The following is a 25,240-nucleotide window of genomic DNA, read 5'->3' as shown; positions in this document are numbered from 1 at the left end:
GCAAATATGAGATGCACTCCCTAATATAATGTTTACATGTGTGTGTAATTATGACACTGCCCTGACATATGGAAATGGGCTCCAATCAGCAACCTAAAGCCAAAAGCTGAGAGCACATGACAGCTTATATAGTTCACTTAGCAGTTCCACCAACAAACACACATACACACTCATACCTCACAGTCTCTATAAAAACACACACAAACATTATTAAAATGTTCAAACAATGCTGATATCCCTGGCAACCACACAGGCACTTAAGACAGAGAAATTTTATTTCTTTTTTTCCACTGTGCATTTGGCTTGATGAGTGAGTGATCAAATTATGTGATAATGACATCCTGCACGTCTCCTTTATAAATATCCTCTTCCTCTGTCTCACAGCACAGCAGCTCTGGGGACAGATTCATTTAGCAGATACCAATTCTACACTACATTCGTATTAGAAATCATCATTCAGTGATATTATTCAGTCTGTATGAGATTTACTTTGCCATTTGATCTTTTTAGCTGAGACCTGATGTCACTGCAAAACATGGGCATAATGTCTCTTCCTTTTCTGCAGTCTGACTCATCTCACACTCAGCAACACTAGAAACATGTTAAAACAGAGAATGATGGCATTCTGATTCTGTTAAAACATGGCATTCTGATTCTTCTTCAGGTATGACTCCAGCATGGATGTGTGGAGCAGCGAGGTGGCATCCCTTAGCAGCGGTGTGTGTATGGTAGAGATGGATAGGTTCATGTTTGCCCTGGGGGGATTTGATGGAGCATTCTGTACCTTCATTGTAGAGAAGTACTTTACACATACTGCATATAGACATGTGTCAGGCAACAGTTGATGATTGTTATACAACATGCTGTAACAGGACTGTGAATTATAAATTGTGTAGACAAAAATAAGTTTTAAATATTTGCAAAACTACAACTGGTGTAATATATTTTGTTCGATATCATCATATGGAATATATGACATTGTGAAAGCCTCTGTGATACGTCTAAATATTTTATTCAGGTATGATCCTGTGCTGAACACTTGGACCAAGATGGCTAAAATGTAATATTACGTTGCTTCTTGCACACGTAAGAGGGTAGCACTGAAAGCGGCTTTAGTTTTATTCAGTTGATCGTGAATCTGGCAACGTTTTATTAACAAAAGCAAATAAAAGATAAAAACACATTTGCTGAGGCAACTATGCAATTATAGCTAGCTTCTACAAGTCTTTAAGGTCTTTTATCATGACTCAAGTTTCACTGGACTTGTACCTGAACACTCAGGATCACAAGTACAATGTAGTACCGGGTGAGCTATCATGCAAGTTTACTACATCAGCAAATCATACATATTGAGCTGGATATGTGCTGCAAACATCAAAACATATTAATTTACAAATCATGCACTATGGTAAAAATATTTTGAGGCCATAGAATTGTAAGAGTATTATATTCATCAATAATCTGCCCTGTAATCATATATTTTTTTGTGTGTGTGATGAGAAATAAAAGTTTTTACTTTTAGGTGTAAAATAGCAGTAAACTGTATGTATGTTTTCGGAATTTAGCAAAAATATAGATAAAGATTTTTTTTACAAATAAGCCTGTGTTGGTTTATTTTTAATAGGTGTGTCCCAAATGGTGTGCTATACACTATGCACTTTTCACTTTTAATATGCTGCAATCTTTAAGTGCATGAAGTGTCCAACTTTCAACACTTTATCAATACTTTTATCAGTTGAATAATTGCATCATCCAAGTTTTTGAAGTGCACTTTTTCTTGTTGGAATTTTCAGAGTCATTTGAACACTTAACTCACACTGATTATACTACAAATTGGTATAGAATAGTACATAGGTATGCAAGCTGGTAAACACCTGATATTTAAAGGTACTGTAAATAGGGTTGCAAAATTCAGGAATTTTCAAGACTGGACAGTTTCCTTGGGAATTGATGGGAATATATGGGAATTAACCAATTAAGGGAATATATGGGAATTAACCCAAATCAATTTGATCAAAAATACAGAACAAAACAGTAATATTATGGTAGTATTACTGTGATGCAAAGCTGAATATTCATCAGTCATTTCTCCGGTCTTCGGTATCACATGATCCTTCAGAAATCATTATATTATTAATATTCTTTCTTTCTTTTTTTGAAAGAAATTAATACTTTTATTCAGCAAGGATATGTTAAATTGATTAAAAAAAGTGATTGTAAAGATATAAATATTGTTAGCCAATTCTATTTTGAATAAATGCTGTTTTTTTAATTATTCATGAAACCTTGAAAAATAGCAGTTTCCAAAAAAAGGAAAAAAAATCCAAAAATATCATTTTTAAAATTTTTATTAGTTTGCATGCATGTCAGCTTATGACCACAAAAAAGTTTATATTTATGTATAGACACAGTTTCTATAAATTTCCCCAAATGTACAATTCATTACCATAAATTCCTGTAAATTCACATAAATTCCTGTTAAATTTCCAACTTGGAATATTTCCGAAAATTCCACAGATTTGGTTCCAATGGAAAGTTCTCTGAAATTTTCCACCCCTTTGCAACCCTAGCTACAAACAATTTTGGCTTCTCTCCAAAGAGATGTCTTTTTTTATTATTGGTTTAAAAAGCATATTATTCAATCTGTTATTTAGTGGGAGGGGAAATGGCAGGGAGAAGAGACGAGAATAGGATTGGGAAAGTTCACCAACTTTGAACTTGCATCACCCCCATGGGAAGCAGAGCTTAGTGTGTCAGAGTGTGTATGATAACATCTAGACCACATCTCTTACAGTTAGTTATTTTCTAAAGGGCTGCTCCACAAAGCCCACCAATGTCTATTGTGAAAGTTATTCAGCACTTTAAAAAGACTAAACAACTTTTTATTTTAATGAAATACATTACATAATGCTGTCATTCTCCATTTAATAATAACAGGCCAGAATCTGGTAATGTTTTTACACCAGTAGTGACCCAAAAGCCTCTGCTGCAAACTCGCAGACACTCACACAAACATAGAAAAACTGGTCATAGCTATAAAAATATTTCCGGAGAACGGGGCAAATATAAGTACTACACTTGAAAGTATTAATGCCTATTTCTGTCTGTGAGAAGTAAGGGTCGAGAGACCTCCCACAACCTTTCTCTGGATATTTACTTATCAGTGCACTTGAGCAATGAAACAGCCTTTTCAGTGAGAAAACAAACAAACAGACATGTTCATGTAAATAAAATACCGAAAACTGAAAGGACTGTGCATGTGCAATGATGTAGAAATCGAGCTTTTATGATTTGTCTGTCATCAACTACTGTTGTTTTTCTCAGCCGATCAGGTCGTCGTTGGTTGCTGATGTCGCCGGTAGTTTCCAAACTCATGATTTCTCCATGCCCTTTGTTTTTCCTATAGTTCTAATTGACTTCCTCTTTTCTTTTAGCATCCAAATTGCTTGCTTTTCTTTCAGAGTCAGCTTCCTCTTCATCCTGGTTTGTGTGTGTCATCATCAAATGCAAGACTAAGAATGCAGAAGCAATGGATATAACTGATAAGACACATTCCCTGCTTTTAATATCTGAAGAATTAATGCAAACAGGACACAGCTGAACACTTAGAAAGACCTGTGAGGCAACTGTTCCAATACTCATGCTCACATCAGATAGTGGGATGAAACTCTAAAAGTGCTGATCTTCTTAGCTGGTAAAACATCTTTGTGTTGAATCACCCAATAATAAAATGTGACATTCTGTAGTTTTGTCTCATATTAATCTTTTAATCATATTTACAGATTTCTTGACTCTACAGCAAACAAAGCAATTTTGTCTTTACTGTTCCAATACTTATGGAGGGCACTGTATGTATTCACACTTATATGTGTCAGTATAAATATCAAGATGAAGATGGGCATTAAAAAAAATCATTACCAAACTAAAAATTCTGGTATAATAAACTCATGTTGTTTCAACCACATTTGACATTCTTTTTTTCACAGAACAGAAAATAGATATCTAACAAAATGTTACAATCAAGAGTGCATCAAGAGTGCATGTAAAGACTTGATCAGATTGAAAACCGAAACTGAAAGGACTGTGCATGTGAAATGATGTAGAAATCGAGTAATGACATAGGCTATGACTTACGGAACGAGCTGTTCTTTCAATTGAATAAAATGTTGTACTGTCATTATAAAACTCTCCTTTCACACAGAGTCTGTGAAGTGGAGTAGGACAATATCCCACCAGTCCTTGTTTCGGATTCTCATCCACAGACAACTGGTTTGGGCACAGGGACACACATTTTTACTGTGTGATAAAAACAGTATAAGCAGCATGGCACAGTGATTTATATGTTAAAGGCTAAATATCCAGAAATGGATAAATATTAATTCTGCTGTTTAAAACAATTAATGAAATGAAATGAATGGTTATATCGAGCGCAGCATTAGTTCAGTCAGGCCATGTAGGCATAGTGCTGCGACCAGCTGATGCGGTCAGCTGTCAAATCGCTCCAATCACTACCATTCTCCTATTAGACACGGGACATATATATGTGGCATTACTGCTCGGTAAATATGCTCAAACTGCTCGCAACCCTCCCTTCCCTCCCCATTATAAGCATGAGCATATTACTGTGCACCTTCAGACATCTTCTTTTGTTTCAGATAACTAAGGCTTTCAAGTTCCAGCTGGCATGGACCTCAGAGTCACTCATCCTCATAACCAAGCTACAGTATAGACGTCCCATTGCCACATCTACACGATTACCACTGTTCGCTTTTAAAGACATTACTAAGTGTCTTAATTGTCTATGTTATTTCCAAGCTGATGGTTCCGGGGGTTAATGTTAAAGCTCTTGTATGTTCAATTAATTTTGGAGGAAGAACCCCCATAAGGAACCATACCACCAAAGATAAATTGTGTTTTAATAAACTCAAGTAAATTGCCAAAGTGGTCCTGTCTGAAATGTGCAAACAGTGGGAAATTCCATATTTTTGCATTGTGCACGTAAAAAAAAAAAAAAAATCAATTCTGATTTGAAGTTCATGTAAACACTACATTCAGATTCATGATTCAAGCTAATATACTGTATAGAAAATGAGCAGCTTGGAAATTCTTCTAAATATCTCCTTTTGTGTTCTACAAAAAGTAAGTCATACAGGTTTGTAAGAATATGATGCACACTTTTAAATGGTAAGTATGCATAACAGATCTGACTGTACTTTCCTGACCAGTTGAACACTTTTAACCAACTGGAAGGAATATGGCGGCCGTTTCCCCCCATGTGCACTGCCAGAGAGCAGCCAGGCTGTGCTGTATACTTAGGACGTATCTGTGTGGCAGCCGGCAGAGATGAAATGCGTTTGGAGCTGTTTGACCCTGACAACCAGAAGTGGACCCCTGTCAATCCAATGAGACACAAACACTTTCGAGTGAGCCTATTATCCTCACAGTAACCTGTTTTCTATTCTCCCATGCCTATTGACATTTTAGTACACACCTATTGACTTTTTTGACTTTCATCCTGAAGTACATCACAACAACAGCTGACACTTTATTGACAATATAATCTTGCCTCCTGGCTTATGGAGTAAAATGAAGTTACAGTTCTTAATGTTTTGTTCCATCTCTTGTCATGCTTGCAGTTTGGAGGGTTCCCTGATTGTGTTTGGTGGGATGCTGCTGGCAAGAGGAGGCTCAGATGGGATTTCAACTCTTACATCGGTTGAGACTTATAACCCCGACTCAAACACTTGGAAGTGTGAATTATACTCTTACACATCCATCAAGTCTACTCTTCTCTTCCTTAGATAACATTTCTTCTCTTTTTTCTCTTGACAGACACTTTGGATGTATGAAGACTAAACACCCAGGTGGTGGAGTTGTCTTGCTAAAAACACACTAAATTTGTGCTTTGTTTGCTAAACTCTTAGTTTGCTCTCTAAGTGAAATGTATTTGATATATCTGTGATGGTAATAAAATGTGCTATATTAGTTTTATGATTGGTGGAGCTAATATGTTAGGTTAGAGGTAAGTAATGAAAATACGAAAGCAGAAAAATATTTTAATATCAACCATCCATTACATTACATGGATCTCTCTGGGAAGGTTTTATTTACAGACAGAAAGACTGTCATGGAAAATGACTGAACACTTACTGAAAGTGCCTTGTTATGGACACTTACTGATGGATAGTCCCCTGGAGCAATCTGGAGTTACACGCATTGGTCAGTGACACTGTAATGAAAGCAGATTCTAGTGCTTCTTTATTTGACCTCTTTCAGAGTATAAACCTCAGGCCTTTGGGTTTCCATCTCAGATCTCAGTCGTACAACCAGCCTATATGTGTTTCAACATCTTCCTCATGCAAGAACTAGAACTTGACAAAGCACAAAGGTTTTAAGCATGAGACTGAGTAAAAAAAAAAAAACAATCCATACATCTATTTACAAATTTGTATTTTGGTCCCAGACTCTCAGTTTGACCCTGGGAGGATCCTGTTTGTGGACTTCAGCTCGGCCTTTAACACAATCATCCCAAACCTCCTCCTGCCCAAACTAACTCAACTCTCCGTGCCCACCTCTGTCTGTCAGTGGATCAACAGCTTCCTGACAGACAGGCAGCAGCTAGTGAGGCTGGGAAAATACACATCCAGCACCCGTATAATCAGCACCGGAGCTCCCCAGGGCTGCGTTCTCTCCCCACTGCTCTTCTCCCTGTACACCAATGATTGCACATCTAAGGACCCCTCTGTCAAGCACCACACTCATTGACCTCATCCAGGACGGTGACGAGTCTGCTTACAGACAGGAGGTTAAAGAGCTGGCTGTCTGGTGCACTCTCAACAGCCTGGAGCTTAACACGCTCAAAACAGTGGAGATGATCGTGGACTTTAGGAGAAACCCCCCTGCTCTCCCCCCACTCACCATCATTAACAGAACTGTGACTGCAGTGGAGTCATTCAGGTTCCTGGGAACCACCATATCTCAGGACCTGAAGTGGGACATTCACATTGACTCCATTGTGAAAAAGGCCCAGCAGAGGTTGTACTTCCTTCGACCAGCTGAGGAAATTCAACCTACCACAAGAGCTGCTGAAACAGTTCCACTCCACCATCATTGAATCCATCCTCTGCACTTCAGTAACTGTCTGGTTCAGCTCAGCTTCTAAATCTGACATCAGAAGACTACAGAGGGTAGTCCGGACTGCTGAGAGAATCATCGGTACAACCCTCCTGTCTATTCAAGAACTGTACTTATCCAGAGTGAGCAAAAAGGCTGGCAAAATCACTCTGGACCCCTCACACCCAGCACACTTCCTCTTTGAACTGTTGCCATCTGGTCGACGCTACAGAGCACTGAGCACCAGAACGACCAGACACAGGAACAGTTTCTTCCCTTAGGCAATCCATCTAATGAACACTTGATAATAACTGTGGAACTCACTACACTATTTATATTTACATACACCTATTTATCTAACACACATACTTAGTGTACCTTAAATTTTTTGCACATAATATACCTGTACTTACACAACTGCTCATTGTAATATACCTGCCATACAATTGTCAATTTGTATATTGTCATTCCTTCCTACTTATTTGTATTTTTTTTGTATTTTTTTATTCTTTATTATGTGTTTTTTGTTCTGTCGCTGTCATTCTGTTGCACTGCGGAGCTTCTGTCACGAAAACAAATTCCTTGTATGAGTGAACATACCTGGCAATAAAGCTCATTCTGAATTCTGAATTCTGAAATGAATGAATGAATGAATGAATGAATGAATCCTTTATGTATTCAAGGTCCATGAGCATTTCAAGATTAACCTTCTTATTACTTTAACCTTTAAGGATGAGGTAATTTGCTTATTTTATTTTTATTACCTTATTTATTCAGCATTGAAACAAAGGAATATTGTAATTCTTACGTGAATATATTCTCAGTGGAAGTTAATATGACAAGATTAGTTTATTCTTGATCTATGCTTATTTTTTTTATGTCAGTTTGTTGGTAAAGAATTACTACTGTTTCATAATAGCAAAAGTTACGCTCTAATTCTGCGTGAATGGTTTTATGGGAAAGAGAACGAATTCCTTGCCTTTGTATATGACTGAAATTAAACCAGCCAATAAAATTAATTACACCTAAAACTTAATGACTTAATCAGGGTCTTGATTTTGATTGGTGAGCAGCTCATTGTAAGCAAGCAGCACATAGCATGAAATGATTGACGTCGATGTGAATCTTTATGGAGCATGGTTTCATTTGATTTGGATTGCACGCGCGTAGCTGTCTCTTTAGTCATGTCCGTGTTGTTGAGGATTTCAGGTGGTCCAGGAGATGGCGATGTAAGCTTTGAAGGAGAGAGAAGATAGGCTGTAAGGACGACTTATAGTGGCTTTACCTAACAGATGCAGAGGTGACCGCGTCTCAAACATTATGTTTGAGCATCTCTTCTGACGCGCAGCAGTTGCCGTTTTCTTCTCGTCAAACAAGGGCTCTTTGGGCTTACTGAATACAGAGAGACTGAACATGTGAATTGAAGGAGGACAACATTTAATCATTCTTTAATTAATGAAAAACATCACCAGTATCTCATGGATGCAAAGTTAAATTGCACGCGACAAACAGAAAAGAGATGTTGAAGGCGCCCAGCGGTGCTCTTCTGTAAGAGGAGGGTTTAATCAGGGTCGTTATCCGCCCCTTTAATGCAAGTGTCCATGGAGGACGGATCTATCTGGAGGACATTACCATCGGAAGTCCTTCACGGACACTTCGCAGTGGCTTCAGTTAAAAATGTGCGGCGTTTGGGTCGCCAGTAACACGGTTATTTACAATGATGGGACCGCGCAGCCAGTCTCAGGCAGGTGAGAACATCATGTCATGTCACGAATGACTAATTCGTGTTCGTGTTTTGTACTTTTTACATTTATCATGTTGTTTTGTGAAGATGGCTTTGCTTTTGGGCATGAGTAGCCTATTAGTGCTGTAGATTTGCTAGTGGAAATAATACATTACCAGCAACACATCTGTTTTAGAATTGTTTTATATTTGAATTATTTTTGAAAACGTATTTTAAAAAAAAAAGAAGAAAGAAAGAAAGAAAAAGAAATCCAAACAACACTATAAAAAAATGTAAAAATGTAGTTGTCACCTTAGGTATAAAGTGGAGCTCATATTGACTTGATAGATATTGAGTGTTGTTGTTGTTGTTGTTGTTTTTGTTTTAACTATGTGCCTGATAACTGATATGCAGAACCGATTAACATTCTCAAAATTTTAGCATTTTACGTAACAACAATAACTATTATTATTATTATCATTTTTATTAATGGTGGTATTAATAATATTTTTGCTAATTATGCAGTGTTGGTTTTATATACACATATTTTCATTAAATGCTATGTATTGTCATATTTGTTAATGAGTTGTATAATTTATTAAATGAGCTATGCATTTCTCACTTCAGAATAAATTACTGTTATGTAAAGAGTGAGTAATTATCCAAACATTATTATTAAATTTGTTACATTTTGGATATCTTTGTTGGATGTTACTCTGCATAGCTCCACTAAATGGTTCTAGTTATTTCTAAACCAGATAGTAAACATCTAGTACCTAATTAAGTGTGAATATCAGTAAAAAATATTGAAATGATTATTGGTTTAACACTTAAGGAGCTATTTGTACCTGATTTGACCCAGAAAATACTGTAATATATTTGTGATTTATGTACTGTAGTCAGATTCATTAAATTATTATTAGTATTATAATTTTTCTATTTATTGACAAACACCAATTAGTTGAGATGTTACTTTATGGGCTACATATTATTGGTTCCTTGTCAAAACATTCATACTGTGTCTGCAAGTGCACACAGATGCAGTTTCTTGTGTCCGTTCCATTTTCTCCCTAAGGTATGCCCATTTTTTACATCCTCAGCAGTGTTCTTTTTATTAGCGTCTGAGCACTGTATAACCCTTGAGCAAAGGCACATTTTAGTCTGAGTTTTATGCACTGTACTTCACTGTACCCCTTGGCCAACCAAATCACCCTCAACCCACTCATCAGCGATTTGCACACTAATGCAGTCGCTCACTACTGTCATTACACACTTATGTATCCCTGAGAGCGCTAATAGAAACCATACTGGCAACATTCTAGATGATTGTTTTCACAGTGTGCAAAATGTGACAAGAATGACATAAAAGGTGAACGTCAGTCTGTGGATTGTAGTTCCTCAAGGGTATAATTATGGCCAAGGGTACTGGTGAACTATCTGTGAAAGATGCCTTGTTACTGGAAACTGTCTCTTATAATAGAGACAGTTAAAGCTTTCTAGCTTAGAAGTTATTTATACAGTTACAGGACAGATGAGTAAGCCTACAGTAATGTATTTTTTTCTGTAACCCTGCATTAGCCTATAACAACATGGATTAATTTTATATGCATACATTATTGGTGTTCTTCATGCATGTGACCATAATGTTTAGCAATACTCCTTCCCCTTTCTCTCCATATTGTCAGAGCCAAGCATGACTCCGCCACGACGCTCATCCACCGCTGCTGACAGGTAAACCAAACCAAAGTTATAAAAAAAAGATTACTGGAATACATTTTACAAGAAAACAAAATTGCAGTTTTTTTAACTCCAAAATTTCACAGTTAATGCAGTGTGTTGCTGTTTATTTGTAATTGCTTGTTAAATTTCCTACAGTAAAACTAGTTTCTACAAACTTTTTTTTTACAGTGTAGACTTACAACTATGCTAAACATGCAAATTGTGTCCAAACTACAAGTGCTTAGCTGCAGTCCTGACACAATTCATGAATAATATATATTTTGTGTACAGATGCATAATGTATGTTATGTGATTGTATTTACTGTAAGATTTACGTCTGTTTCTTCAGGTTGCCTATGGAGACTGTTCAGAGGAATAACAGCAGTAATACTGGTGTTATTCTGGACATTTCCACCTTGAAAATGGCCGACGTGGACTCTGGGGTCCCTCCTCTACCTCCACGATACCGCTTTCGAGATCTGCTGCTCGGGGATCAATCTTTTCAGAATGATGACAGGTAAACTCCCTACTGTGTGTCCACAGCGGGTCACTCTCATAAGCATTCTTAAAAGCTGGCACTGCAGTCCACTTGTAGGGTTTTTCTTGGCATTGCTTTTTAACTAAGAGCTGAATTATTAAAATAAACATATTGCAGCACTGCAAAATGTAACACAGCCAGTTATTATTGCTCTGTAAGAAGTAAAAACATAAAACTAACTCATCTCACTTTTACAGTCTTAAAAATAAAGGTTACTTATTGGCATCTATAGTTCCATGAACACCCATGGAACCTTTCCATTCCATAAAACGTTCTTTATATCTTTAGATTATTAAAAAAATATATTTTTTAAGATTTGTTTTTATGTATACAATGTTTTTAATGAGGAAAAAATTACTAAGTGCACATTTAAATTATAAATGTAATTAATCTGTGGCTTAAATTAAACTAGAAATGAATGAATAAAATAATAAATAAAAAAATCTTTGCTACCCCATCATTGTAGGAAAGAGACCACATTTCACAATTTGTTTCAAAATTAAGTATTTCAGTATAACAATAAGCATGCGATGCAATCAAAGCTTTTCAGAGCAAGCATGCAATCAAATCAGTGGACGGTAACTAACTGTTATATAATATCATACATAAAATGCAACTTGCCAAATTGTTTATGTACACGTGATGTGTGTGTTCTTTGTTTGCTTTATGGAGATTTTCTGTATATGTACACTGCATTTGTAAACGTTGTGCTTGTGTAAGAATAAGATGAAGTGTGTGTTGGGTTATAGGGAGCTGTCCTTCACTGTGGTGCTGAAGTTAAATAGAGGCTGAAATGCAGGAGTCATTGTAACTTATTTAAATAGCTGTGATCATGCATACAGAACAAAAAAAAAAAAACAGAGGTGAAATTCAGGGCAACCTTTACATTTTAGTGAATGCTGTTTTACAAGGATTTACACAAGAAATACATTATTTCTGCTTCATTTAGCTAACAATAACAGACATCATGGCTGCTCTCAGTCTGCTGTGGCTTTCTTTGTGTATTCCTTAGTGCCACAGTATTGGTTTTCCCACTGGTGAAGGAAATTTGTGCTCTATTACCCTGCTGTGGTGTAAGCCACAAATCATTGATCTGTTTATTTGAAATCCATCTGCTTTTGTTCTTCTATTACTTCTTATTTCTGTGGCATATCTCTGCTAGCCAAAACAGGTAGTCACAAAATTTACTGGTTTGTTTTATTTGCCTTGCAATGCTTATGGCAACTATTGCACGCTATTATTTGAGCTCTCTCTGGCAAGTTGTAAGTGGTCCATATATCTCAGGGGATTCTGCTAACCTTCAAACTTTTTCCTTTCTAAGTTTGTCTTTTTCAGGCCAGGCCAATTTAATGAGGACACTACATTATTTATCTTCCCACTAAATCTCAACTGTGACTCAAGCTCCTTTAGAAACGAAGCACTCAGAAAGCAATATCCTGCTGTGTGTGTGCTGTAATCATGGGCTCATTCAATCACTGATGGCTTCTTTCACTAACCTGTCCTCTGTGAAGATAAGACTTGATTTTACACTGGACAAATTGGCAGGGTTGTAAGAAGTCATTTCTTACTATAGAAACCTAATCTTTAACAGATAGCTCAACAGGATCTTTGATTTATCGAATCAAAAATAGGCACATGGTAAAACAATAATATTGCAGTTTAAAAATATTGTTTGCTATTTGAATATATTTTGTAAATATATGTGATTTGATCATGTAGTTTATTCCTGTGATGGTAAAGCTGTCATTACTCCCGTCTTCAGTGTCACATGATCCTTCAGAAATCATTTTAATATGCTGATTTGCTCTTCAAGAAAGATTTATTTTTCTTTTCATCAATGTTTGTTGAAACTGTGATACTTTTTTCAGGATTATTTGATGAATATAAAGTTTAAAAGAACAGCATTTAATTAAAATTTTTTAATTCATCCTTGGTGAATAAAAAGGTAAATTCAGTAATTCAGTTAAAGGTATGTAGTTATTAATTATGCTTATGTATGACCCTTTGTTTTATGAACTTATCTGGAATGCATCAGTCGCAGCTCTGAGTGGTCAGATATTTCTAAATAATGACCAATAATAGCCATTGTCAAGGACAACACATTTTATAACAGCCACTCATTCCGGAAACCTGTACTTTGTCTTGTGTCTCTGCAGTCTCTACAAGTACAATTAAATTGGATAATTCATGCCAATATTTTGGATTTGGTAAGTAGGTATAATGTAAATGTAAAAATAAAAGCCACTTTGCCAGAATGACAGGCTGTACATTATCCCTTACTTAATTAAATTTCTCTCTGCCAACTGTCATTTCATTATTATGAGGTACTATTGTAAAAGGGATATAAATGCAACTAGGAGGCAGGAATATTATAAATTCAGACTAAAATGTTTTACACTGCATTTAAGTTCATGAAATGCATGCTGTCTGTGCAAAAGAGCAATTTTGATCATGAAAGATTAGTGTGTGTGTGTGTGTGTGTGTGTGTGTGTGTGTGTGTGTGTGTGTGTGTGTGTGTGTGTGTGTGTGTGTGTGTTGAGTCAAAGACTAATGCTTTAGCATGGTGTGAAGTCAGGAATCTCCAAATGCTGCAGTCATTTCAATTATGATATTGTGTGGGAATGTGTGTTTGTGTCTTTTCTGAACACAGAGCTTGAAGGCTGTTTGAGTGTATGTGTGTGTGTGCTTGTATGTCCTGTGATTATCTCTAAGGTTATCCAGCTTTTCATTTTGCTATTCTCTCTTTCTCAGTTGCATCACTGTTGCTTCCATTTCACTTTCTATCCATCCCATTTTTCACTGTTTATGTGTGTGTGTATATATGCACCTATATACTGTGTGGGAGTTGGAGAGGATAGCGGACATTTTCTCATGCCAAAATGACAGTACAATGCATCAGCAGTGGTTTGTCAGTCTCATTAGACAGTCAGAGGTGACTTTGTTCCAGCCAATCACATCAATCTCGCCTTTTTGTGGTTGCATCAGTGAAAGCTATTGTATCCTCATCAACAGCAGCATTATTCTGGTCTAAACAATCTTCATACAAAATATTTTTGTGTTTTCTACAGATGGCTTTATGTCTGTACACTGGAAAAAAAATGGTGCAGAAAACTTTCATTCAAAAGTGCTGGTGAATTTCAAAGAAATGGCATGTGTGACGCATTAAAATTTTGAAGTAGAACAACTGAAACATACTCCAGTAATCTTTCAGAGATTTATTTACAACTTAAACATATACATATACACACCACCATTAAGAAGTTTAGGGTCAAAAATATATTTTTTAATGTTTTTGAAAGCAATAACTGTTTTTCTGTTTTAATAATAATAATTTTTTTTTATTCTCTGGTAGCAAATCCTTAATTTTACTAGCTTTCTAAAATGCCGATTTGCTGCTCAAGAAACATTAAGTTATTATCAATATTGACAATAATTTGTGGAAAATTTGAAATGCCTATAAATAAAACTATCACTTTAAATCAATGCATTAATGCATCCTATAGCTGGGAAAAAAGTAATAATAAAGAGTAGTAATATATGAAATATGAAAATGCATATTTCATGTGTGTGTGTCATGTATAGATAGATGCATAGATAGACAGATAAAATATATACATATATATTTATAACTTTGACTTTGTCAAATTGTCTCAATATCCAAAGGCTTGTTTTGTGATCAAAAAGTTTGTTAGTCTAAACATATGGGTAAACATTTTAGCTAAACTAGCAGCTGTAAGTTGAAGTACCTTATTTTATAATATTACATAAAACTAATTCCAAAAAGCCCATGAGCACAACAGCTACTTGTTGGATTTGTTTCAATGCGGTGTCTATATATATCAGTCAGACTTTCTGACAGTATAAATATATTGCTGTATATAATTTATAATGATCTTTAGGTATAATGTAATCAGTCTGGAGGCAATCAAATGACGTCAATCAGACTGCGTGAGTGTGGAGGTGTTTTTCCAATGTGCTAATCTGAGTTTGTGCTGTCATGAGTATGAAAGGTGAAGGTGCTTTAGGGCTGTTCTACAGCTGTTCCTCCTGTGATGCAGTCTAGACTAAAGGCCAAAGTAGCCTCTGCATCACAGTGAGTGGGCGAATGCATTCCCATTTAACGTTGCATTCCCAGAATTGATTTCCTAACAATAAAGTCACAGTCACTTAGGGAAGAGAGTTTAAGTTGTGGATTAGTCTGCAGTATTTATTAAAAGAAGACGATCCCAAAGAAATCAAAACAAAGAGCAAGCAACAACAACAACAACAAAAAAATAGATGCACTGATACACAATGAAAGACACTGAAAATAATTTGGTGTAGAAGCAATTTTCACTCAGAAATTTCCAATTTTACAAACAATTACAAAGAAATGGCAAGTGATGCATTTATCTAAACATGCCATTTTGAAGAAAAACTGAAATAGTATTTTATAGTATTTTGACAAACTGCTTTTTGCTAGTAAACAGATAAAACCTTCTAATACTTGTAAAAACCTGATGGGGAAAAAACGTTTTGTTTTCCAAAGGATCCTTTCTGATATGTTGACATTACACTTCCCAAATAAAAGATCGTGGCAGAGCTGCCAATGCGACCTTTGGCTTGACAATTGCCGTGAATTAGATGACATTGTTGAAGCCCTGGCTGTCGAAAGTGATAAGTTGGTCTAATTAAGGTGGCAAAAGAGAGCGCAGGAGCGAGAGAACACGTGGGTATGTGTGTGTCACGCTGCTCAGCGAGTGTAAAGAGATGTCTCAGAGGTTAGCCATAGGAGCCATTCAGCGGAGGGGGAGACATGCTGCTTAGTGGAGGTGGAGATTTCAATCCTCTCATTAGAGCCCCAAGACCAGAAAATAAAACGGCTTGCATTTAATCTCACTTTATACTGCTGTCTCATATTACACAGTGCTGAAAGGTGATTTTTATGCTCATTTGAATCTAGTTTCTGTGGAACATATTAAATTGGTTCGTCAGATTAGAATTAGCAAAATAGCTATTAAGGCAACAGTTTTTTCTGTACCATAAACAGCACCAAAAAAACAAAAACAAAAAAAAAACAAGGAAACCGTAACAAAATGATGCTGGTGTTGAGATTTGATTGAAATTGTGTGAAAATTAACTTTACCTAAAAATGAAAATTCTGTCATTTTATCACCCTCATGTAGAACCAAATAGATTAAGTTTTTAACTTTTAACTTTTTCTTAAGAATATAAAATATGTTTTTCAGATTTTGGTTATCATTGCCTGTGGTGACATTTCTTCACAATAATGCTAAAAGTGCTTTCGATTTTATCCGAAACAGAGGAAAGTTTTGTACGTATCACTTGCAGTTCATAACTTAAATATCTAAAAGGTTAATGTTCTGTAGCATTTGATAATGAACCACCTACACTAGACCTAAGCGATAATGTTTACCAAAAGCAAATGTGAGACTGAAATGCATTAGCTGAAGCAACCACGCCATTTTAGCTTACTTACAATTGTCTTTGAGTTTTTTGTCAAATCTTGTGCTTCACATTGCAAGTACAGTGTTGTACCAGGTGAGCTACTGAGCAAGTTTACAATGTCAGAAAAACCATACATATGTAGCTGGTAATGCAATGCAAATTAAAAATGTAATAGTTTATAAACCACGGACCATGGTAAAATTGTTTTAAGGTTATAAAATATTGTTGTGTAAGTCTTTTTTAAATTGACATTCTGCCCCATAAACATTTTTTTTTCTAGTGTTTATTTCAGCAGAAGTGTTTGTCAAAAAAATTAGGCATACTTTTTAAATGAGCCTAGGTTGCAACCAACACTGAGACGTTTTTCAACAGACTTGCTCCAAAGAAGGAAGTCAATCATACTTGTTTGGAATAACGTGAGGGTGAAAAAAAGATAACAGATTTTTCATTTTGGGGTGAACTATCCCTTTAATGTGCACATCACATTTCATGACCATGAATTAACAGTGTTATGTTCACAGAGTGTGTGTTGTGGCCATGATTACTTATATTAGTGAGAACCACCATTATACCCGTTATCTCAGTTTAAACAGGCCGTCTGCCTCGTATACCATTTGAATTGTATACAAAGACTGTGATCAATGTGACAGTGAGACTAAATCCTTCTCTGATTGTGTACATGTGTTCATTTCAAATTGCTGTTCATTTTAAAAAAAGATGCAAAAGACGACAGTACAATATCATCTCCCTGATTAATTATTCAATCCCCCTTACTGAAGAATGCCAGCCTATTAAGAGATTAACCAAGAAATCTCATAGGTATTTTTGGAATATTGTGATGATTGCATAGTAATTATATGCAGACAGTTCCCTGCTAAATAACATTTCAGTAATAACACGGTTGTTTAATATTCATTTTATGCTCAGTCTTTGTATTCTTTCATTCTCCATGAGGGTTTGTTGAATAAAAAATAAATGAAATAATCTCAGAGTGAATTCTCTGGTTATGGAATTAAACTTTTCTAATTGTTTTAAATACTGGGCTGGAAAAATAACGTTTCCTCAATTAATACTTGCTCATAGTACTTAGTAAAAATATGTCATTAAACAAAAATTTAGATATAAGATTTAATGCTCACAGCGGCGTGTTGATGTTTGCTTTCTGGCGCATGTGCTGTTATCATTTATATAAAAGGTGTTTGGTCTCTGGAGGTATACTATACAGTAGGTACTTGAATGTTAGTAAGCCTGAACAGTTTCTTAAGGGTAAATGCTACTTTTGGCCAGAACACATATTGAGTGTCATAGTGAAAAAGGACAATATAGTGTTGAACTGTAATTGAAATGTGTCTCACTTTATCAGTTTAACAGCGTGATCAGTACACCCCACAACAGATATACAAATAAGCATGTATTTGCAGTACTTAGTAAAAATATGCCATTAAACAAAAATTTAACATATCAAATATTTAAAATGCAGTCTTTATGTAATTTCCACAATAATTTGGGGATTCAGATATATTTATTATTACAAATTTAAATGTTATGATTAATTGTGATTAATTACAGAAATAACACATTTATTTTTTTTTAAACATTTTCTTTATTTCGTTTCGTTATTTGCACACAGTTTTTCTTTTCTTGTCTACTGCACAGCTGATTCTTATGAATCTCAATTATTTATGCTTTTCCTTTTGTAGTGCTTCTGTCCCCCACTAAGATGGTCAATTTTCTTGTGAAATGTGCCATGAAATCTCAGAATCACAGCCAGCTATGGTTCCTCCCATTTAGATGTCTTTTGGACAGTCTTTGTCATGGTCGTTCTATCTCTGCTTCCCTTTAATAAAATGCAATAAGTGGAACTTGTGTAGCGCATAGAGCCATGTTCTGAATCATCCATCTGTAAAATCCATTGGCTTTCTCCACGTGATTCTCCCACCAGACTCCCAGACAAGAGTATCTTGCACATGCTGTATCAAGACTGAATAAGGATGTCATTATGCCTGAAGGCATGAAGAATTGAATACTTTGTGGAATATAATATCTGTAGAAGAGCATTTAAGGCATTGCAGCATGTGTTGTTTCTCACATGCGTGTTTGCTGCTGTTTTGGCTGATGCCGTGCTGACTGTGCCCAGTGGGGCTCTCACACTGATTCAGGCAGCTGCTGGAGGAATCTGGAGCTCTCAGCTCTGTGCTAATGTGTAGTGACATGAAATCATCTCTACACTCAAGACTTCCATCTGCTGTTCTGAACGGGGAAATGGTTTAGTGATTAGTGATCTATTCTGTCAGAGGCTGAACTGTGATTTCTCTGACTGTGGCGTTCATTTTTGGAACATTTGTTTGCTTGACTTTGGATAATTTGTGATTAACAGCAAAAAAAAAATAATCCACCTGTAGACATACAGCATAAAGAGGTTTATAGCATTTTTACCACATGCATAAGATAAGCCACCACACTTCATACCCAGTATTATGTTTTCTAATTAAACCTTCATCAAAGAACGGGTTTAATTAGTTGTGTCATTTCTTTACGATGTAAATGTGTAGTTATTACCTTAAGGAGCTCTTTATATTTGATCAGTCTTTAGCTTGTTCAGTCAAATTACTTTGATTAGATTCAACTTTACTGCCATTGCACATGTAAGGTAACGGAATGCAGTAAGCATCTAACCAGAAGTGCAATAAGCAGTAAGTACAGGATATACAGTGTCTACAATATGTTACAAATGATAAGGCAGTACTATGGACATAATTTACAGATTTTTAAATACTATCAGCATGATAATACAGATTTGACAAATTACGTCTGGTTATGTACAAATTGAATTCAAATTTAGCATTAGCAAAACTTTATGTATCCACTGTACATCTAATTTTCACAATTTCAACACATTTAAATTCATGTTTGAAAACATATAATTAATCTTAATTACACACCAATGTGCTTTATTAGTGCTTTGTAACATTAATCCCATATTCAAGAATATTACAAATCTAAAAAGATATGAAGTGTTATTTTTTTTTATATTGTTTTTTCCAATGGAAGAAAGTGGTCACCAAAACTGTTTGGTTGCTTCCTACTTCCTTTGGCTTCAGCAGAAGAAAGAAAGTCATACAGATTTGAAACATTATGAAGGTGAGTAGATGATTACGGAATTTTCATTGTTTGGGTGAACTATTCTATTAATATCAATTTATCACAATCACAATGTATCAATGAAGACAAAAACAGTGTGATGTTGATGAGATAATATGTATAGAGTTAGAGGTTATTAGAGTACATATGAAAGGGCATGTAAAATCTAAAAAAATAAACAGTGTAAAATGCTTTGTTTATTCTAGTAACTTCTACTGCAGTACTCCATTAAAAAGAGATATTTGTAGTGCTACCAGCATGTTGAGTTTTTAAGTTAATTGTTAAATTAAAGGGATAGTACACCCAAAAATAATAATTCTGTCATTAATTACTCACCCTCATGTCGTTCCGAACCTGTAATACCTTCATTCATCTTCGGAACACAAATGAAGATTTTTTTATTAAATTCCGAGAGCTTTTTTGCCCTCCATAAATAGCAATACCACTACCATGTTCAAATCCCAGAAAGGTAGTAAAGACATTGTTAACAGTCCATGTGACATCAGTTGTTCAACCTTAATTTTAATGAAGCTACAGGAATACTATTTGTGCCCAAAAGAAAACAAAAATAACAGCTTTATTTAGCAATTTCTGATGAACCACTGATGTCACATGGGCAATTTTAGCAATGTGTCCTTACTACCTTTCTGGGCCTTGAGTGTGGTAGTTCTGTTTCTATATAATTAATGACATAATTTTCATTTTTTTGGGTGAACTATCCCTTTAAGGTATTTATCATATTAATGGGTGAAAATGTTTCCTACCTTATAGCAAAAGAATGCACACAACCAGTTGTTAAAAAATAAAATAAAATAAAATAAAACTGTGAGACATAGGAAAATACATTGTGAATTACATTTCTTGCCAAATGGCTAATTGATTTGGCTAACTGACATACAGGTGCATCTCAATAAATTAGAATGTCATGGAAAAGTTGCACACAGACTGAAGTAGTTTAAGTCTTTGGTTCTTTTAACTGTGATGATTTTAGCTCACGTTTAACAAATACCTCTCAACAAATTAGAATATGGTGACATGCCAATCAGCTAATCGACTCAAAACACCTGCAAAGGTTTCCTGATCCTTCAAAATGGTCTCTCAGTTTGGTTCACTAGGCTACACAATCATGGGGAAGACTGCTGATCTGACAGTTGTCCAGAAGACAATAATTGACACCCTTCACACGGAGGGTAAGCCACAAACATTCATTGCCAAAGAAGCTGGCTGTTCACAGAGTGCTGTATCCAAGCATGTTAACAGAGAGTTGAGTGGAAGGAAAAAGTGTGGAAGAAAAAGATGCACAACCAACCGAGAGAACCGCAACCTTGTGAGGATTGTCAAGCAAAATCAATTCAAGAATTTGAGTGAACTTCACAAGGAATGGACTGAGGCTGGGGTCAAGGAATCAAGAGCCTCCACACACAGATGTGTCAAGGAATTTGGCTACAGTTGTTGTATTCCTCTTGTTAAGCCACTCCTGAACCACAGACAACGTCAGAGGCGTCTTACCTGGGCTGAGGAGAAGAACAGGACTATTGCCCAGTGGTCCAAAGTCCTCTTTTCAGATGAGAGAAAGTTTTGTACTTCATTTGGAAACCAAGGTCCTAGAGTCTAGAGGAAGGGTGGAGAAGCTTATAGCCCAAGATGCTTGAAGTCCAGTGTTAAGTTTCCACAGTCTGTGATGATTTGGGGTGCAATGTCATCTGCTGGTGTTGGTCCATTGTGTTTTTTGAAAACCAAAGTCACTGCAGCCATTTACCAAGAAATTTTGGAGCACTTCATGCTTCCTTCTGCTGACCAGCTTTTTGAAGATGCTGATTTCATTTTCCAGCAGGATTTGGCTCCTGCCCACACTGCCAGAAGCACCAAAAGTTGGTTAAATGACCATGGTGTTGGTGTGCTTGACTGGCCAGCAAACTCTCCAGACCTGGACCCCAGAGAGAATCTATGGGGTGTTGTCAAGAGGAAAATGAGAAACAAGAGACCAAAAAATGCAGATGAGCTGAAGGCCTCTGTCAAAGAAACCTGGGCTTCCATACCACCTCAGCAGTGCCACAAACTGATCACCTCCATGCCACGCCGAATTGAGGCAGTAATTAAAGAAAAAGGAGCCCCTACCAAGTATTGAGTACATGTACAGTAAATGAATATACTTTCCAGAAGGCCAACAATTCACTAAAAATGTTTATTTTTTTGGTCTTATGAAGTATTCTAATTTGTCGAGATGGTTGATTGGTAGGTTTTTGTTAAATGTGAGCCAAAATCATCACAATTAGAAGAACCAAAGACTTAAACTACTTCAGTCTGTGTGCATTGAATTTATTTAATACACGAGTTTCACAAATTTAGTTGAATTACTGAAATAAATGAACTTTTCCACGACATTCTAATTTATTGAGATGCACCTGTATATTTTTAAAAAATTAAAGGTTTAAATGGGAGGAGAAAACATTTAAAATGAATTATTTATGTTTACAGTTAAGCTTCACAAGTAAATTTATCTTGTTGTCATGATATTTATATTTCCATGATATCATATATTTAACATTGTAACTTGATTAGTTAAAAATCCTTATAAAAAGAAGAAAAAAAAGAAAAGAAATAAAAGCTGGTTGTTGGTGTGAATGTCTAGTTGATTCAGATTTCATTGAGATTTCTTCTCAGGCCTCCTGAGCTCATAAAAATCAATAATTCTTCGACCATAACAATAAGACTGTCTCAGGGAGGATTGGGAAAGATGAGTACGGCTCTTCCTCTGACCACAGGGTGTCACTGTGATGTTTCTTTGGTGGAATCCCCTGTCTGCTGTTCTCATAATCTACTGTTACATAATCATCATCCTCAGTGCAGAGACTGAGAGAGAACTGAGACTCCCACTCAGCCAGTTCTCTCTATTCCTGAAGATTTAATGCTCACAGCGGCGTGTTGATGTTTGCTTTCTGGTGCATGTGCTGTTATCATTTATATAAAAGGTGTTTGGTCTCTGGAGGTATACTATACAGTAAGTACTTGAATGTTATTAAGCCTGTACAGTTTCTTAAGGGTAAATTCTACTTTTGGCCAGAACACATATTGTGTGTCATAGTGAAAAAGGACAATATAGTATTGAACTGTAATTGAAATGTGTCTCACTTTATCAGTTTAACAGCGTAATCAGTACACCCCACAACAGATATACAAATAAGCATGGCTTGACTTGACTTGAGAAAAGGTGTGATATTATGTTTCTAGACACTTTTGCTTACAATTTTCACTTGGCGGACCATATGGGATAAAATCCCATCGATTTTACACCCTTGCAGTGTACCAGCAACCATCCAGTTTCTATAGCAACCACATAGCATCACACTAACAACCACTCAGAATACTGAGCGACTGCATAGCAACACCCAGGTGATCAGCAACTACACAGAGCACCCAAGCAAACAACCACCCGGAACAATAGCAACTGCATAACAACACTCTGGAGACCAGACCAGAAACTACACAAAACCAGTAATGCCTTAGCAACCACATAGCAAGGTGCTAACAACCGACAGAACACTTTAGCAACTGCATAGCAACACCCTAGAAACCATCCAAAACACTGCATCCTGGAGGCAAGTTGCGTCATCATTTTCTTAAGAAAATTTTAAATTCTTGCTATTTTTAACTTTTTTTTATTTATTTATTTTTTTAAAAATGTATTTAGCCTAAACTTTACATAAACTGAGTGTCTGTTTACTAAGTGCAAATAGCCCGCCTTGTTGGCAGAAGCTATTTACACTAACCACCCACCAACGTTTGATTGGGCTATAGTCAACACTACTAAAGTCGATTATCGGCGTAGATGGTACAGCTCATACCATAGTGTTTTTGACATGATCGTCCCAAGTTCGAATCCACCTTTTGCTGAACTCTTTCCTTTGTTAAAATCCCATATCACATCAGAAAGGCATTTATTTTCAACAAAAATTAAGGAAACAATCAAATAGCTGAAATAAAGTATTAGGTAGAGTAAGAGGTATGTGTATGGAGGGCTTTATTGTCCCAATAAGCCAGCATCCATTTACTAATTTGAATTAAAATTATAATTTACACTCTATACATTACTATTGCATAAGTTTTATAATGTACTACAATACTGAGAAGCAGATAAATGCCACTATTTGCAATAAGTAGTATAAAAAGCAGAAAGGTGCTATTTTAACATAGTGTAAATAGAATATACAGGTCCTTCTCAAAAAATTAGCATATTGTGAAAAAGTTCATTATTTTCCATAATGTAATGATAAAAATTAAACTTTCATATATTTTAGATTCATTGCACACCAACTGAAATATTTCAGGTCTTTTATTGTTTTAATACTGATGATTTTTGGCATACAGCTCATGAAAACCCAAAATTCCTATCTCAAAAAATTAGCATATTTCATCCGACCAATAAAAGAAAAGTGTTTTTAATACAAAAAAAGTCAACCTTCAAATAATTATGTTCAGTTATGCACTCAATACTTGGTCGGGAATCCTTTTGCAGAAATGACTGCTTCAATGCGGCGTGGCATGGAGGCAATCAGCCTGTGGCACTGCTGAGGTGTTATGGAGGCCCAGGATGCTTCGATAGCGGCCTTAAGCTCATCCAGAGTGTTGGGTCTTGCGTCTCTCAACTTTCTCTTCACAATATCCCACAGATTCTCTAAGGGGTTCAGGTCAGGAGAGTTGGCAGGCCAATTGAGCACAGTAATACCATGGTTAGTAAACCATTTACCAGTGGTTTTGGCACTGTGAGCAGGTGCCAGGTCGTGCTGAAAAACTAAATCTTCATCTCCATAAAGCTTTTCAGCAGATGGAAGCATGAAGTGCTCCAAAATCTCCTGATAGCTTGCTGCATTGACCCTGCCCTTGATAAAACACAGTGGACCAACACCAGCAGCTGACATGGCACCCCAGACCATCACTGACTGTGGGTACTTGACACTGAGACTTCAGGCATTTTGGCATTTCCTTCTCCCCAGTCTTCCTCCAGACTCTGGCACCTTGATTTCCGAATGACATGCAAAATTTGCTTTTTCATCCGAAAAAAGTACTTTGGACCACTGAGCAACAGTCCAGTGCTGCTTCTCTGTAGCCCAGGTCAGGCGCTTCTGCCGCTGTTTCTGGTTCAAAAGCACACGCCTGTGCATGGTGGCTCTGGATGTTTCTACTCCAGACTCAGTCCACTGCTTTCCGCAGGTCCCCCAAGGTCTGGAATCGGTCCTTCTCCACAATCTTCCTCAGGGTCCGGTCACCTCTTCTCGTTGTGCAGCGTTTTTTGCCACACTTTTTCCTTCCCACAGACTTCCCACTGAGGTGCCTTGATAAAGCACTCTGGGAACAGCCTATTCATTCAGAAATTTTTTTCTGTGTCTTACCCTCTCGCTTGAGGGTGTCAATGATGGCCTTCTGGACAGCAGTCAGGTCGGCAGTCTTACCCATGATTGCGGTTTTGAGTAATGAACCAGGCTGGGAGTTTTTAAAAGCCTCAGGAATCTTTTGCAGGTGTTTAGAGTTAATTAGTTGATTCAGATGATTAGGTTAAT

The 25,240-nt window shown here is 36.3% G+C and overlaps 1 protein-coding gene across 9 annotated transcripts in view; it reads left to right on the top strand.

Annotated features, from left to right (window-relative positions):
• Positions 1-8,233: 8,233 nt before the first annotated feature.
• The window catches only part of LOC109062459 (potassium channel subfamily T member 1-like), an 80,324-nt gene continuing 63,317 nt past the window's right edge, over positions 8,234-25,240 (top strand). For 5 of the 9 annotated variants that reach the window (XM_042724744.1, XM_042724737.1, XM_042724739.1 and 2 more), the window contains exons 1-3: positions 8,236-8,861; positions 10,522-10,567; positions 10,905-11,072. In XM_042724744.1, coding sequence (XP_042580678.1) covers positions 8,831-8,861; positions 10,522-10,567; positions 10,905-11,072 — 245 coding nt within the window. In that variant the 5' untranslated portion in view covers positions 8,236-8,830. Of the gene's footprint in view, positions 8,862-10,521; positions 10,568-10,904; positions 11,073-25,240 lie in introns of all 9 variants that reach the window. The other 4 variants (XM_042724742.1, XM_042724736.1, XR_006154885.1 and 1 more) reach the window with 3 other exon arrangements.

This window comes from Cyprinus carpio, chromosome B5 (genome assembly GCF_018340385.1).
Source record: "Cyprinus carpio isolate SPL01 chromosome B5, ASM1834038v1, whole genome shotgun sequence".
NCBI classification, from domain to species: Eukaryota; Metazoa; Chordata; class Actinopteri; order Cypriniformes; family Cyprinidae; genus Cyprinus; species Cyprinus carpio.
This window is presented reverse-complemented; position numbering and strand designations above follow the sequence as displayed.